The sequence below is a fragment of the Cercospora kikuchii genome (genome assembly GCF_019650295.1).
Source record: "Cercospora kikuchii DNA, contig_00005, whole genome shotgun sequence".
Classification (NCBI taxonomy): domain Eukaryota; kingdom Fungi; phylum Ascomycota; class Dothideomycetes; order Mycosphaerellales; family Mycosphaerellaceae; genus Cercospora; species Cercospora kikuchii.
In genome coordinates, this window is record NW_025408586.1 from 2276418 (window position 1) to 2290284 (window position 13867).

Sequence of the window (13867 nt, forward strand, 5' to 3'; positions counted from 1 at the left end):
AGAAGAATTGCAATTTGTGTGTAGACCCTACACCTCAGGCGCTTGAGAATCGTGTATGACCAGCTCGCTTATTAAGAATATGACATACAGCATTGGCTTGCACTATGTGCCATGATCTCATTTCCAGACTGGAGCTCGATTCAGAGACACATGTAGCGGCCAATGCATGATGTCAGCCGTATTCGACCAGGTTCTCGGTTGTTCAATATGACAGCCTTCGTGCGTAATCCCTAGATCTAGACCCGAGCGATCCCAGTAGAACAGAAAGCTTCTGTCAAGCGTTCGCCAACGATGTATTGCCAAGGGTTACGACCTCATCTCTGCACGCGACGGCCCGAGTCGCACTGGGGGGGCCAAGTATTGTTTCTGCTTGATGTGCTCCGTTCACGTCTACAAATAGGCGGAAAGTAGTGAGATCTTACAACCACGAACGATACGATACTTTGAGAACGTCATGCACTCAACGTCCCGACGATTATACATCTGTTTTGATGTTTGAGATTACAAATCAAACAGATGTCAGCTTTTGCGTCTCGCGAACTCTCCACCATGTAAAGTTTCCCAGGTTTCCAACTGCATATACATTTTCTCTCCGTCGTTCCCGCCGTTCACCACTGCCAGTCTCTCGCCATCTCCAATTGCGCAAGATGGATCTTCTGATCGTGTGGATCATCAAAATGCTTCTGCGCCACAATTTTGCCATCCTCTTCCGGCTTTATAAAGTACGGACCATCGACATCGCAAGTCACGTGTCCGTCTGGCAGGGTGCCATTGTACAGGAACTCCCTCACATGCTTTGCAAGACAATTCGATGTCACCGCAACAGAGCAATGTCCGTAGCCCTTGACTTCCACGAGCGCAGAGTCTTCAAAGGCCTCGAAGGCTGATTCGGCAGAGACCAGAGGACAGATCGGATCGTAGGATGTCGAGAGAATGAGCAGAGGATGAGCAGTCTGTACGCCGAGTTTTTGTGTGAAATTGTGGGTGCGCGGGATGGTCCATTGCTGGCGGAGGTAGTAACCAGAGTTCTCGGTAGGGATGAAGATACTTTCGTTGACATGGGAAAGAATTTGCTTGAGGAGCGTCTCGCGGTCTTGAGGCCAGCCGGATGCGGGACCGGAGAGGCCGTCGTTGGAGGTCACAAATTGATTGGCCTCGCCATCCAGTCCGAAACCTCCATTCTTGCCGTAGGCAATCCAAGCTGCGGTGGCGTTGCCGGAGAAGAGCTTAGCGAGATTGTCGGCCAGATTGTACCAGCTCGCAGGCTTGTAGAGTGAAGGGAAAATTCCGTCGAAGAGGACGTTTTCGTAGGTCAGCAAGCCGTGATCAGAAGCGTTCAGGAAGACGCTCAGAGGCTGTGCCTTGAGGTCGGCGAGGTAGCCGAACACCTTATCGTGGAGTTCGTCTTTGGTCTTGGCGTGCGATGAGAGCGAGCAATTCTTGCCAGCTTTGATACACTCATCAAAGAAGCCTTCGAGAACATCCTCGGTGTTCGTGAATTGTTCGCCGTCGAAAACGTCGCCGTACCAAACGAAATTATTGGCTACTCCATCGATGATGACGCGTGTAGATCTGTTTGGGAAGAGAGAAGAATAGGTCTGCCCTAATATGGTGCCGTAACTGTCGATAGGGTTAGTAGGAGAGCAACATGGGTCCTGCCAATTCTGTCTTTACCTGAAACCCCAATAGGCCAAATGCTCCTGCCCAACCGCGTCAAGGATAGAGTTCATGTCTGCAGCGGTTTGTGGTGTGTTAATATAACCAGCATACTCTCCTGTTGTTGCCTCACATGCTTTGACGAAATTCTGAGTCCAAGCATAGACTTCGGGGCTGTCATGCACGATCTCCGTATCTCTCACGTCTGAAAGCTGTTGGGCAGCCTTTTTGTCGGGATAGCATGACGCAAGAGGTCCAGATCCATTGATACCTCTTGGATCAAAAGACAAGAGATGATATCCATCACCAACGATTTCAGAGAGTTGCTTGCCTCGGCGGTAGACGAACTCAGCGCCGGAGCCTATCTGATGAATCAGCAACAGCTGTGGGGAACGCGAGGGCGCACAAAAGTCATTGCTTTACCTCCAGGGCCACCAGGATTCAGAAGTAGGTTAGGGCTTCCGTCTTTGCCTCGCAGACGAATCAAGGAGATGTTGAAAGTCTTGTCTCCGGAGTTGGTGAGGTTAAACTGATCCATTGGCACAACAATGCTGCTAGTCTCCAGATGGCGTCCTTCGATCTCGCCAGCTTTCTGCCACGAGATCTTCTCGCCTTTGTACTGAGTACCGTGATGGCATTTGTGATGCTTCCCGGTGAAATAGGGAAGAGTTGGTGCCCATGGGTTGGTCAAACAGAAGGTGGCAACGAGAACAAGGGCAACGACTTTGCGATGCCATGAAGGGCGGTATGATTGGTCGTCTTGCAGCACAGATGGCTCATTTTCATCCACGGGCAGTTTGCAGTATCGCATGATTGATAATGAATGCGTGTCGTTGATGTTGCCTGGAGCGAGGAGCGGAGAGTGTTGTTGTTGTGGAACCCCACCCGACAAGCCGAGAGCGAGTGGTCTGTGCGTGCATGCTTCCTTCACACACAAACACGCGGCACACTTGCTCCGGCATCGACATATTCGACACAGCACAAAGAAGACAAAATATGCCTCGGATACTGCTCTATCTACCTTGGTATTGGAACACCAGCTGCGACTGTACGATGTGCAGATAACACAAACATTATCGCGTTGCGTCAATCTCCCCGGCTGCTACCCATGCCCAACGTATTCCTTGTGCATTGGTCGAGAACAGCAGACTTCAAGGGCCTGCGAAGTTTACTTTTGCCCTTCGACTTCAGATCCGCGATCCAGACAGACAGCTCAGCAGTACGGAAATGATGGCATAGGACACTCCGCACGATTCTGCCCGAATCCTGCCATGATTCAAGCGACCACGCAAATATCTGGTGCTTCTGAAACATAGCTGCCGCCTGAGACACCAGCGAAGCTGCCTTTCACGCGCCACGCGATTGACACATGGGCGTTCACATCCAGGAAACGTTCACAACGTACGTGGTGCTGGTGTAAATGTCTCATCCTTCAGCTGTCTACAGAGTGTGGCTGCAGCCCAGGCTATGCAGGTACCAGTCTCCGGTGCAGGTACAGCTCGATACAGACTGGTCAGAGGTCCTCCATCGGGCGTTTTTCGCTTAATGCGTCGAACGATAGATCCTGATTGCTCAAGTTCATCACATCATGTGGGTTTGTAGCTCCAATGCCTTGGACCTTGACGAGGAGGATCCTATTCTGACGTCGAGGTATGGCAAGCTGATTGTGAACTCGGAGGTCTAGATCCTGTGCTCTCGCTGCCGAGTACTGGGAGTTACAGGAGAGTAGTATTGATCAGTGTCTATAAAGCAGGCGAGCTCGCCAGTACCACAGTCGTTAATCCTCACGCCAATCAGCCAAGTTCGACCTCGACCTGATTCCAATCTTGTCTCCGCCACTTCTCAAGACATCAAAATGAAGGCTTGTGCTCTGATCCTCATTGTAGCAGCATCTGCTCTTGCTGCTCCAGTAAGATCTACCTAGCCATGTTGGCCTGGAGTCGCATATTGACAATCATAGATCGACTCTCCACTCCTCGCATACGGAGCAAAATCTGGTGCTGACAAGACCGGCGTCGGACTTGGAGCAGCACTTGCGGGCGCTGCTTCTGGCGCAGGGGTGGGAGGTGGAGCTGGCAATGGAGGTATAGGTGGCGGAGGTGGCCTTCGCATTGCGAATCTGGCTGGCGTAGAAGTCGCTGGAAGTTCCACAGCTGGAACTCCTGGTGGGGGCGTTGGATTGGGACTAGCTGTAGCAGCGCCATACACCGGGCTTGGTGCGGGATTAGGAGCGGGAGGCAATGGGATTGGGGGTGGGATCGGTCAGGGAGTCGGAAAGTAATGAGAGCGGATAAGGATCAGAAGTTTCTGCTTTTTTGGAGGAATGAATGGTTCGACCTCATTCGAAATGTGTACAACTAGAGTCAGCCGTAACAATACATAACAATGGCGTTCGCGATTAGAACACTCTTCCCTTGACCTGCTTTCTCTCCCTTGCGTCGATTCCGCGCCACATCAAAATTGCTGGGAAGCCCAAGCAAGTGATGGCAGTAGCGGCGATAAGCATGTATCGCTGAGACACTCCGTACGAAGACTGGATCGCAGTCCTGGTAGGGTCGCCAATAGGGTAGAGCAGCTGAGTCTCGAGGCTGGCACCGATGAGAGTGGCGTTTGCCACAGTCTCAGCAGGCAATTTGTTGGCAAGATCCTGGTAGAAAGTGCCAGTCCAGACTGCGCTTGCAATAGTTCCACCAATACCTCCACCAATAGCGTTGAAGACTGCGAGCATGGCAAGGACGATCGCGATGTACTGATGTGTAGTCGCGGCCATAGCAATAACTTGCTGCGCAATCACGAGAGTTCCACCGCCAAACGCGATGAAGATCTGGCACATGACGATCAAGCCAATGTTGACATCTGGTTGGCGGAAAGCGATCATGAGAGCTACGCCAAGCAGAGTCATTGGCATGCCGAAGAAGAAACTCTGCCACTTGGTGTCGCCGGTGTATCGAACGATCAATCCGGCAACGAACGACCAGAAGCAAGATCCCATGCTGTAAATATTCTGCACGTAACCAGTGCGTGCGAGATCAAGGCCTGGGACAGCTTGCAGGAAGGACGAGAAGAAGGCGTTCCAGATGAAGAACTGCACGAAGAGGATAGCGGCGATGAAGCATGCTCCCAGGATCGTGCGATCTTTCAACAAGTGGAAAGGGATAACCTGGACAGGTGCGAACTTCCACTCCCAGATGGCAAATGCAAGGATAGTGAAGAGGCCGATGATGATCATAGAGATCACCAATGGCGATCCCCACTGCTCCGCCAGAGTATCTCCTTGGTAGTAGTAGATGTTGAAGGGCAGCAGGAAGATCGCAAAGCCAGCGATGATGAGGAAAAGTCCAATGATGTCGAATTCAACGAAGTAGTGCTTGACAGATCCGAGAATGCTGCGACCTGTGTTGCGGATCGGCACCAATCCCATGCGAATCGCCTTGCGCTGATAGTACATCAACAGGACGAACAATGGGAGATTGATGATTGGGTGCAGGATAGCGAAGACACCGAACGCCCATCGCCAACCTGGACCGTCCAGCATAGCTTGTGCGAAGAAACCGGATGTGAAGGTAGTGATGAGGTATGGAGATGCGATGTACGCAAGGACCAAGCCTCGATTCTTCAGCTGAGAGGTATCGGCGAGGAGGACACCGAGGATGTAGTTACGGCAGTTGCCACTGTGCGACAATGTTAATCAGAGAATCAAGATCGTAAGTGTGACCCGAACTTACCCAGTCTGGCTGAAAACCTCAGCAGCAGCATACATCTGCACGCTGGTCGTAGCAGCCATCATGATCGAGCCGATCGTCATCAACATGACCGACAAAGCAAGACCTTCTGGTCGGCCCCAGATATCGATGACCTTAGCCATGGGCAATCGTGCAAGACCGGCGACCAAGGAAGCGACCACACCAGTAAGGGCAGTGAGACCATGGAGCTGAAACTCGCTGGTCACATATGGAGTCAAAGCCCAACCCATGGGGCCTTCAAGCGCATCGATGAAGTAGATGACCCATACACTAGTCGACAATGTCAGAATGTATTCGACTGTACTGAGGATCCTTGGACTTACAGAGCGTAGGTCACGTAGAGTGCCCACTTGGGCCAGATCTGAGCAAGCGCCTCCATCTTTTGGATGCCACGCTGCATATCCTTGTGGACGAACTCATCATCGTGGTCGCTGTCCTCGGATGGGACCGATGCGATATGCTTGGACTGGTCGCCAGGCACGACAACCTGGTCGAATGTCGGCTTCTCGCCGGAGACGGAGGTGGAGCGTTCGACCTCTGGTACGCCCACGTCGGGGTTAGGCCGAAGCCTGCTTAGGAAACCCATACTTGTCTTGTGCAACAAGTATGTGCTGATAAGTGTAGTCGAAGATGAGATTGATAAGATAAGATCAGAGATGAGAAGAGCGGTACAGCAGGGTAGCTCTTATTTATCTCCAGATGCGCAGAGCTGCAGGGCCTTCTGGCACCACTGGTCTGCTCGCAATTCCCGGCTGGGCGAGCTTTGGACAAGCAAAACACGCGACATAGAGTTTCTTAAAACCCACGCGACAGACCATAGTGGCAACCTACACGCTGCAAATGGTAAAGACCGACAATCGGGAGCTCCAGAGGCATATACCTCACGCTCTCGCCGACTGGGCGACAACCCACGCAGGGTTCTCTGCTCTCGACCATGTCAGCTTCGCCTTCGAGTCCGCATGGTACTGATGTGGCGGATTTTGCATCAACATGCTTGGATGTGACCCAGACGATCTTCTCATGTCTGGCCCCGGACCCGGCTGACAGTCACATTCGCCAACTCGGTGGCGCAACCTCCATTTTCTCAACCCTTGGATGCCACGAGGTCAAGCGGCACAGTTCGCAGCGTGGCAAAGACGGCAAGGCCAATGGAGGATCTCGCTTGTGATTAGATCTGATGAGATTGGAGAGCTTGTTTTCACCCCACGCAATGAGACTTCGCTGCTTTCGCTAGTCCAAGACTCTGCCAAGGACGCCAGGCAAGCCAGACCATTCGATAGCTCCTTCCGTGGGAGACACCCGGCTGCAGACTTTTCGTGATGAGCGACAGCTCCATGCTATGTTTTTGTCCTCGGCTCGGATGTGTTCCAGCATGGGGGATCGCGTGATGTAGCAATGGCGTTCTGTACTCGCCGGTTATGGCAACAAGCTCTGTTCGTCTGCGTTCCGCATGTGATGAGGACGTGCTGGTGTGCGGCGTGGAAGCTGAGCTTCGGGACCGATGCGAGACTTGCGATAAAATGTTTCCAGATAATCTGAAAGAGCAGTATTCATATCGATTTCGATCTCGAAATCGCCGTTTCCGAAGCTGAGGCGAAGTCCTGTCATTGTTGTCGATCGCGAATGAGGTTGCGCTTGACGGCATTTTGCAGCAAGTATCAGCGAAGTCGGCCATGGATGCAAATGGCGTAGTTGCTGTCTGTGACTTGGCTGCGGGAGATGCTCATAGGTAATCATTACCGCTGCAAAGCTGCAGGGCTGCAGGGCGAATTGGCGCGTTTGGAGCTCTCTCCGCGGTGGATGGCTTCCACCGTGCTACATACCATGCGAAGTGCTCGACGCGTCTAGTCACCTGAGCTGGAAGCGCAAATCGCACTCCACGTGACGCATTAAAGTCTAGCGTGGCAGTCTCTGCCAGAGGAGGATCGCTGGATCGCTTGATGAAAATGGTTCACTGAAGACCTTGTCTTTGGTAATGAGCAGCTGGTGCATAATTTTAGGAGCCAGGATAATTTTGCGCAGAGTGAACGGCTATTAGGGTGTGACCACTGTGCACTATTGCCTGTCAGTCGTCGTAAAGTATGACTTGATACGCACAGGTTGGAAGAAGAGTGGTGATAGCTGTTATACACAGAGCCCCAAGCGCCGCGCTATGCCCATCTGATGTACAAAATCTATCGTATGCTGCCGCTGCCTCGCCTTTGGCGGATCGTGCGAAAATCGGAAAGGAAGAAGCGCTCTGCCGTAGTCGCCCTTGCCGAATGTTCGCATGCAAATCGTACACCTCTTGGAATCGTCCGCTCGCCTGAAAATATTGTATCTATGCATTACTCCTCGAATACCGTCTTGCGTACCAGCTGCGGCATTGTCAGTTCGTGTCCCGAGGCCCATGAAGTGTGTTCACTTACCGCCCAGGATCCGGCTAATGAGCCGACGATCGCTGAAGATATCATCATTGGCCGCACACCCCTGGTAGCCTTGAAAACAGCCCCACTGATACTGCCGGCTGCTATGCTGTTGAACGCATCGTGTTTCCCGCGGTAGTAGCCAATTGTGCTGTTGACGCCGTTGTACATCATTGCGACAACACCCGCTGAGTTGCCCAAAAACGGCCCTCTCCTTGTTATGGAGTTCAGCGCAGAGTTGAGTCTCAGCTTGGGTGGGGCAGTAGAAGGCAGCTTGCTCAGTCCTTCCCGCAGACCCCACGCGCCTCCAAGTGTCAAGCCCGTCAAATATGTCACGCCTGTTCCGTAACAAAGGTCATCTGACCACCCTCGCGATGGCAGTAATGACTGGCTGCCGGGTATGTCTGAAAGGAGGTCGTCCTCTAGTGAGAGGTAATCTAGCGTGTCTTGGTTGAGACCGGCGAGGGGATGAAGCGCTGCGGGATCGAATGAGGAGGGCGTGTTGATGAAGCTGCCAACATCTTCTGCCGTGGGTGTCGTGAAGGTCGGCTGTGCTATTTGGTTGCCGGCTTGGTCGTGGATACCGTCCGATGAGCTGGCGCTCGCCGTCTGTTTGGGCTTGCCCGTGAATGCGTCCCAGATACCCATGGTGGGCTGCGCGCCGATAGCACCGAGATGGAAGGAGAGGGCGGAGGGCGGAGGTCGCGACGGCGGGAGTGTTGGCGGCGGCGATAGGGAGAGTGATGATGATGCGCCTGGAAAAAGTTCGAAGCGTGTTAGGAACGATTGCGGAAGCAAAGCCGAGCGGGCCGACATGTTCCGACGGCGACTGTTTCCCAAATTTCAGCGTTCGCTATTGCAACAAGTCCTCCTCCGCCAGCGACGCCATGTGCGCGGTCGAACAGAGCAGAGATGCTCAAATACTGGATGAAGCCCGCTTGAAAAGCATTTCGAGGTCCATCCGCGATTTTGTGCCAAGATTGGCAGCAGACGACGATCAGTCTCAGGCGACGCAGTAAGAAGTCCAATTTCGACTGGGCATTTTACGCCGCAGTGTATCAGCCATGGAACGATGGCTGATGGGTAAGTAGACAACTTCTGGAGATTTTGGACGACGTTTTGTTCACGAGCGGTCATCCCATTCTCGGAATTGCTCATCGCGTGGCAGCCTGGAACACGCTCTGCTCACTGATCGACCAGTCATTGCAATCCGATATTGACCTCGTCAAGAACGTCGTGTGGGACCAGAACGTTTGGAAACGTGCGTTTGAGCTGTACCTGAATCACGCTCACAACGCTCGTCCGAAGTCTTCAAGGCAGCTGCTCGTTACTCTGACCAATGCATTGCAAAAGCAGGCCGTGGTCGGCAGAACACAGAGCATAGGAATCGTCTCGCAAACGCTAGCGGCGAGCCTCATTGACTACGAGGATGGACCCAGAGCCAAGGCGGCCATACAGCTTCTGACCAACCTTCTCGCGAAGCGGATATTGCACGTTGGAGAGCTACCTTCAGCTTTCACGTTGCAAAGACCAGGAATTCGGATTGTTGACGACCGTTTGAATGCCTCGGATCTGCTCGAGGTCTTATTTCGCTGGTTAGGGAATGGCGATTTTGGATCTACCTTGGCTTCTGGCATTGCCGCAGTGTTGGACAAGCTTGACGAGCAGAATGCAACTGACGCTCATCCTGGCAGTTCTGTGACAGATGCACGAATATGGCGAACGCCGCTTGAAAGTGTCTTCGTTCAAGGCAACGTAAATATTGACGACCTCCGCGCTCATATCCTCCCAATGCTTTTCAAACGCAAGGACACAGCATTCGCATCTTTCTTGCAATACCATGGCATTGAGGTGGGGAGGGACACCTCTGCTGCGCCATCTGGATCGGATCCATACGCTGGATTGCTCTATGCAGCATTGCAGACCGGCAAGTCGCTCGGTCTGCTCGTAGAGCATGATGGCAAGACAGTAATCGCTGGGGAAGGTACAGTTTGCCTTCCAATGAGCTTCATTAGCAGACTCTTGTTCGAGAGCGATCGCTCGGCTCGACTTACTGGACTCTCACTGTTACTCACGTCGCCGTCTGCTTCCAAGCCGCTCACTGCAAGCGCGCTGAATCTGGTCAAGAGGGCATTGGCTACGTTCTTCGCCGATGTTGATGCAGACTTTCGTAGCGAAGTCTTTGGCGCAGTTCAGAGGCTTGTAGACCGGCTTCGAGCCGTAACGGCTGCGCTCGCCCGCGCCACAAGTCATGGAAAAGATACCACAAGCTCCACAGAGACACCCCAAGAAGTTGTGCGCCGTCATCATGATCTTCTGAAGTGGTTCCAACGTTTCCTTGCACAAGAACTGCGGCCGACCGCAAGCTATCAACGGCACATATCGGCCCTTCGTTGTCTGTCAATTCTTTCGCGATCAGGACTGGATCACGAAGTCGCATCGGAGTTTTGGTCCAAATCAGCGCAAGGTCAGATCAAGTGGCCGTTCAAGTTGTCTTTCGTGGGCCCTGAAATCCGACGTCTGCTTCTTGATATCCTTCTGGACCCTTTCGAGGACGTCCGGCATTCTGCGTTCGAAGTACTTAAATTGTATTGTTCGGTGCAGAGTTCGAAGTCCGGACAGAGCGCGCAACTGACGGTTGCAAATCCAATACGCTCCTCGACTGAAACAACAGATTTGTACATGCGAACACTCGATCGCGCGGAGAAGATCATGTACCAAACTGGTCGAGCCGATCATGCTGACGGGGTAGCATATCTCTACTCGCTTTGGTATCAGTCTTGTACTGTCGACGATAACCCCGAACATACTTGGCAATATGCCGAAGAAGCAATATTATCGGACGGACTTCTCGCGAAACTTGAACGATTCATCGGTATTGCTCAAGCTGCTCTGTCAGAAGCGGTTGCGCGTTATCCTTTACACGGGCTCTTGACAAGTCTGCGTTATGTGCTGCTCCAGCGTCAACATTGTATTCGTGATCACACACAGGACGTCATTCCCGACAAAATCTTCTGTCACCTGCAGCATATTTGGGAGCTGGTCAAGCCCATCTTATGTGACGATGCTCCGGAAGGCTATCTACCAGAAGAGCTAGAAAATACTTCCAATGATACCAAGGAGACTTTAAGCTATTGTTGGCGAGCGCTCAAAGAGAGTAGCTTGTTACTTGGCGTCCTGATATCGTCGGAGTCGGCAGCTGTGAATCGAGATGAAAGGCTGGCAAAGTGGAGCACACTATGCTTCACTCAATTGGCAGAACTCAGGCATCGGGGAGCATTCTCAACAGTCGCCCAGACCTGGGTAGCTTGCTGCAACCGAGCACAGGATATCACAGTAGCAGATCGCTCTCAGCTGGATATCTGGTACTCTGATGTTCTCAGGATGCTTCAGTCCAACGTGACGATAAATACGCGCCGTTCTGCTGGACTGCCATCGCTGCTCTGTGGCATATTAGGAGCTGACAGATCAGGCAAGCTTATTGCCCGCGCCGTGGCAGACCTGGAGACTATTGCGCGTCTGGAAGTAGATGCCGCGTCAGCTGAAGAGGGGAGCCTGGCGCAGGTGCACGCGATGAACTGCTTCAAGGACGTCCTCAAGAACTCTCGACTTGCCGAGCAGTCTGAGCCGTTTCTTGCCAAAGCACTCCAATTATCTGCTGATGCCTTGCGCTCGGATGCGTGGGCTATTCGCAACTGTGGGTTGATGCTATTCCGAGCTGTCATCGACCGATTGCTGGGAACGAGCGATGCACACTTTGACGACGATGCAGCCACGCAGAAGCGAATCTCAACTGAAGCCTACCCGCAACTGCTCGACGTCGTTCTGTCGCTTCTCAAAGCGCCAGCCGACGGCACTACAACGCGATTCGAAGGCGTGTTTCCTGCACTACAGCTCCTACAGCTGACACGAATTCCAGCTGATCGACTCTCGGAAACCTGCGATGCCGTAGAGGCACTCACGGCAAGCCCCTCGTGGCATGTTAGAGACAAAGCAGCCCGCACGCTAGCATCTCTCACGACACTGAGTGATCTGGTTTTGCACCTCGACGAAGTACTCTCGCAAGGTGCCCTGCAAGAGAACAGAAGTCATGGCCTACAGCTGGTCACCAAGTACACAGTCCTGCGCACAGCGTCCGCGATCGTGAGGCCAGGAGGAGGAGAGGTTGACACTTCGACTGCGTTCTACGACTGCTCCTGTCTTGCGACCTCCATTGGCCGTATTCACTCTCTTGCGAAAAGTCCCGTCACCAAAGCGGCGAGCTTAGATGTTGTCCGTGCATGCTCCGACCTGCTGGTCAGTATCAACGCCACAACACGGCAAGAGCACGACCATTCTTCTTTGATCATGGCGCTCGATGCTGTTGATGCTACCGATAAGAACGCGATCGAGACATTGCGGCACATCCTGACTGATGTGTTGGACGGTCCTGCGTTAGCCGTTCTGCGCCAAGCCTGGTCACGTCTCGTCGCCCACTATCTGATGGCGGACACAAAGACCAACGGCGAGCCGCTGGCGCACTGCTACACGACGATCGTAGAGTTATTGCAGCGCGATCAAGGTGCCGTGCTACATTTCCTGCAAGCACTGCATCCTGCGAGAGTATGCAACAATACTCCGATGTCGGCCTTCGTCACTAAGGTGTGTGCCTATATCATGAGCAGTGACTCGGATATGGACCTGCGGTGTGTCGCTCTGAAGACGGTAATCGATCTCGCTGAATACGCTGGAAACACTGTCAGGCTGGGGATTTGTCGAGACTCTTTCCTCTTGGACAGTAATCCGAACCAGCATTACGCCGACCAAATGTTGCGAATCGACACCTTGCAGATGGACGGTCTTGTGGCACGACAGGAAGAGTTCGACGGGGACCTCATACAAGACATCTCGGGCTGGGCAGATGCATGTGTAGCTGCCATCAACGGCCATGGCATCTACACTCGTGAGGCTGCCGCAGAGGCACTTGGACAAGTAACAAAACTCTGGCAATACATCAGCACCGAGCCTAAACTTGCTGACTCGTTCCTTCAACTATGCCTCGCAGTCTACGACCTACTCAATGACGATGACGAGGACATTCGCCTGCTAGCCAGCGAGATCATCACGCAGATACTGGCTGCTGGACCGACGCGCGCCCCTGCCTTCGAACCTATAGTGGCCAGCCAGAGGCTCCTGGCATTCTGCATTGGAAGATGGCCAGACAGCCCAGGCTTCGTCGCTCATGCATTCCAACGGGCTTTCGATATCGCGAATGCAGAGACGGTTCCACGCTCAGTTGCGCGTCAACTTGAAGCCTCAACACAGAACAATACCGCTCTCTTCGCCGAAGAGAAGCAAAATCTCTACATCGATGAAGCGAAAGAAGTCCGCGTCTGGTCTCAAGTCCTTCAGAAGCTCTCTGTGCAATCAATCGACAAAGCCCTCATTGCCAAACTCGCCACGTGGGTCGATGAAGGACTCAACGCCCTCACTGCTCATTCAGAGAGCAATGCAGACGGCGCCCTGGGCTGGACAACAACAGAGCCTGAAATCTACGTTCTCGGCCTACAAGTCGTGTATGCTGTGGAACTACTCTTCAATCTCTCCGCAAGAGGCGCAAAGATTCCGTTACAACCTTCGGAGCTGAGGAAGAGGTTGTACACGCTTATCACTGCGCTTGAGAAAGCCGAGGGCAATTGTCTGTGGCGATGGGAAGCCGAGCGCATTTTGAGTGAATCGCTTTCGTTGAAGATATCCAGCGTTAGCGGGTTCATTGGGAAAGGATTGGAGGAGCATATCTGAGGGTGGGACGAGAGTGGAAGGTAAGTTGGTTTTGGTGCTTGTCACGAGGCCGCGATCGATGCTAGCAAGCAGTAGAATTTTCGTAGATTGCGTACATTCATGCAAGTCAATCACTGTGTCGAGTAAAGCTTGTCATGCGAGCGCTGCATGGTTTGCACGAAATTCAGATTAGCCAAAGCCAAGCTTGAGTAGCTGTCCTGCTAGTGTGCAGCAGTGAGGCTCACCTTTTCAGCTTTTGCCCAACTGCACCGAATACGTAAGGTCGCAGTTGAGCAGATGCCG

At 52.9% G+C, this 13867-nt stretch overlaps 5 protein-coding genes across 5 annotated transcripts; 2 read left to right on the top strand and 3 right to left on the bottom strand.

Moving 5' to 3' along the window:
* Window positions 1–608: 608 nt before the first annotated feature.
* CKM354_000865500 (uncharacterized protein) lies at window positions 609–2467 on the bottom strand (the record flags this gene model as incomplete). Its single annotated transcript, XM_044804044.1, has 3 exons — window positions 609–1620; window positions 1675–2017; window positions 2080–2467. 3 exons carry the CDS (start codon window positions 2465–2467, stop codon window positions 609–611), a joined length of 1743 nt encoding a protein of 580 aa, XP_044659979.1.
* A 1044-nt stretch (window positions 2468–3511) lies between these two features.
* CKM354_000865600 (uncharacterized protein) lies at window positions 3512–3937 on the top strand (the record flags this gene model as incomplete). Its single annotated transcript, XM_044804045.1, has 2 exons — window positions 3512–3565; window positions 3617–3937. 2 exons carry the CDS (start codon window positions 3512–3514, stop codon window positions 3935–3937), a joined length of 375 nt encoding a protein of 124 aa, XP_044659980.1.
* Window positions 3938–4054: 117 nt separating this feature from the next.
* CKM354_000865700 (uncharacterized protein) lies at window positions 4055–5985 on the bottom strand (the record flags this gene model as incomplete). The annotated part of the gene is made up of 3 exons (XM_044804046.1): window positions 4055–5327; window positions 5382–5669; window positions 5723–5985. The coding sequence occupies 3 exons, from the start codon at window positions 5983–5985 to the stop codon at window positions 4055–4057; spliced, it is 1824 nt and encodes a 607-aa protein (XP_044659981.1).
* Window positions 5986–7726: 1741 nt separating this feature from the next.
* CKM354_000865800 (protein transporter TIM23) lies at window positions 7727–8452 on the bottom strand (the record flags this gene model as incomplete). Its single annotated transcript, XM_044804047.1, has 2 exons — window positions 7727–7756; window positions 7808–8452. 2 exons carry the CDS (start codon window positions 8450–8452, stop codon window positions 7727–7729), a joined length of 675 nt encoding a protein of 224 aa, XP_044659982.1.
* A 239-nt stretch (window positions 8453–8691) lies between these two features.
* Window positions 8692–13585, top strand: CKM354_000865900 (tRNA methylation protein TRM732; the record flags this gene model as incomplete). Its single annotated transcript, XM_044804048.1, has 2 exons — window positions 8692–8819; window positions 8896–13585. The coding sequence occupies 2 exons, from the start codon at window positions 8692–8694 to the stop codon at window positions 13583–13585; spliced, it is 4818 nt and encodes a 1605-aa protein (XP_044659983.1).
* Window positions 13586–13867: the final 282 nt, after the last annotated feature.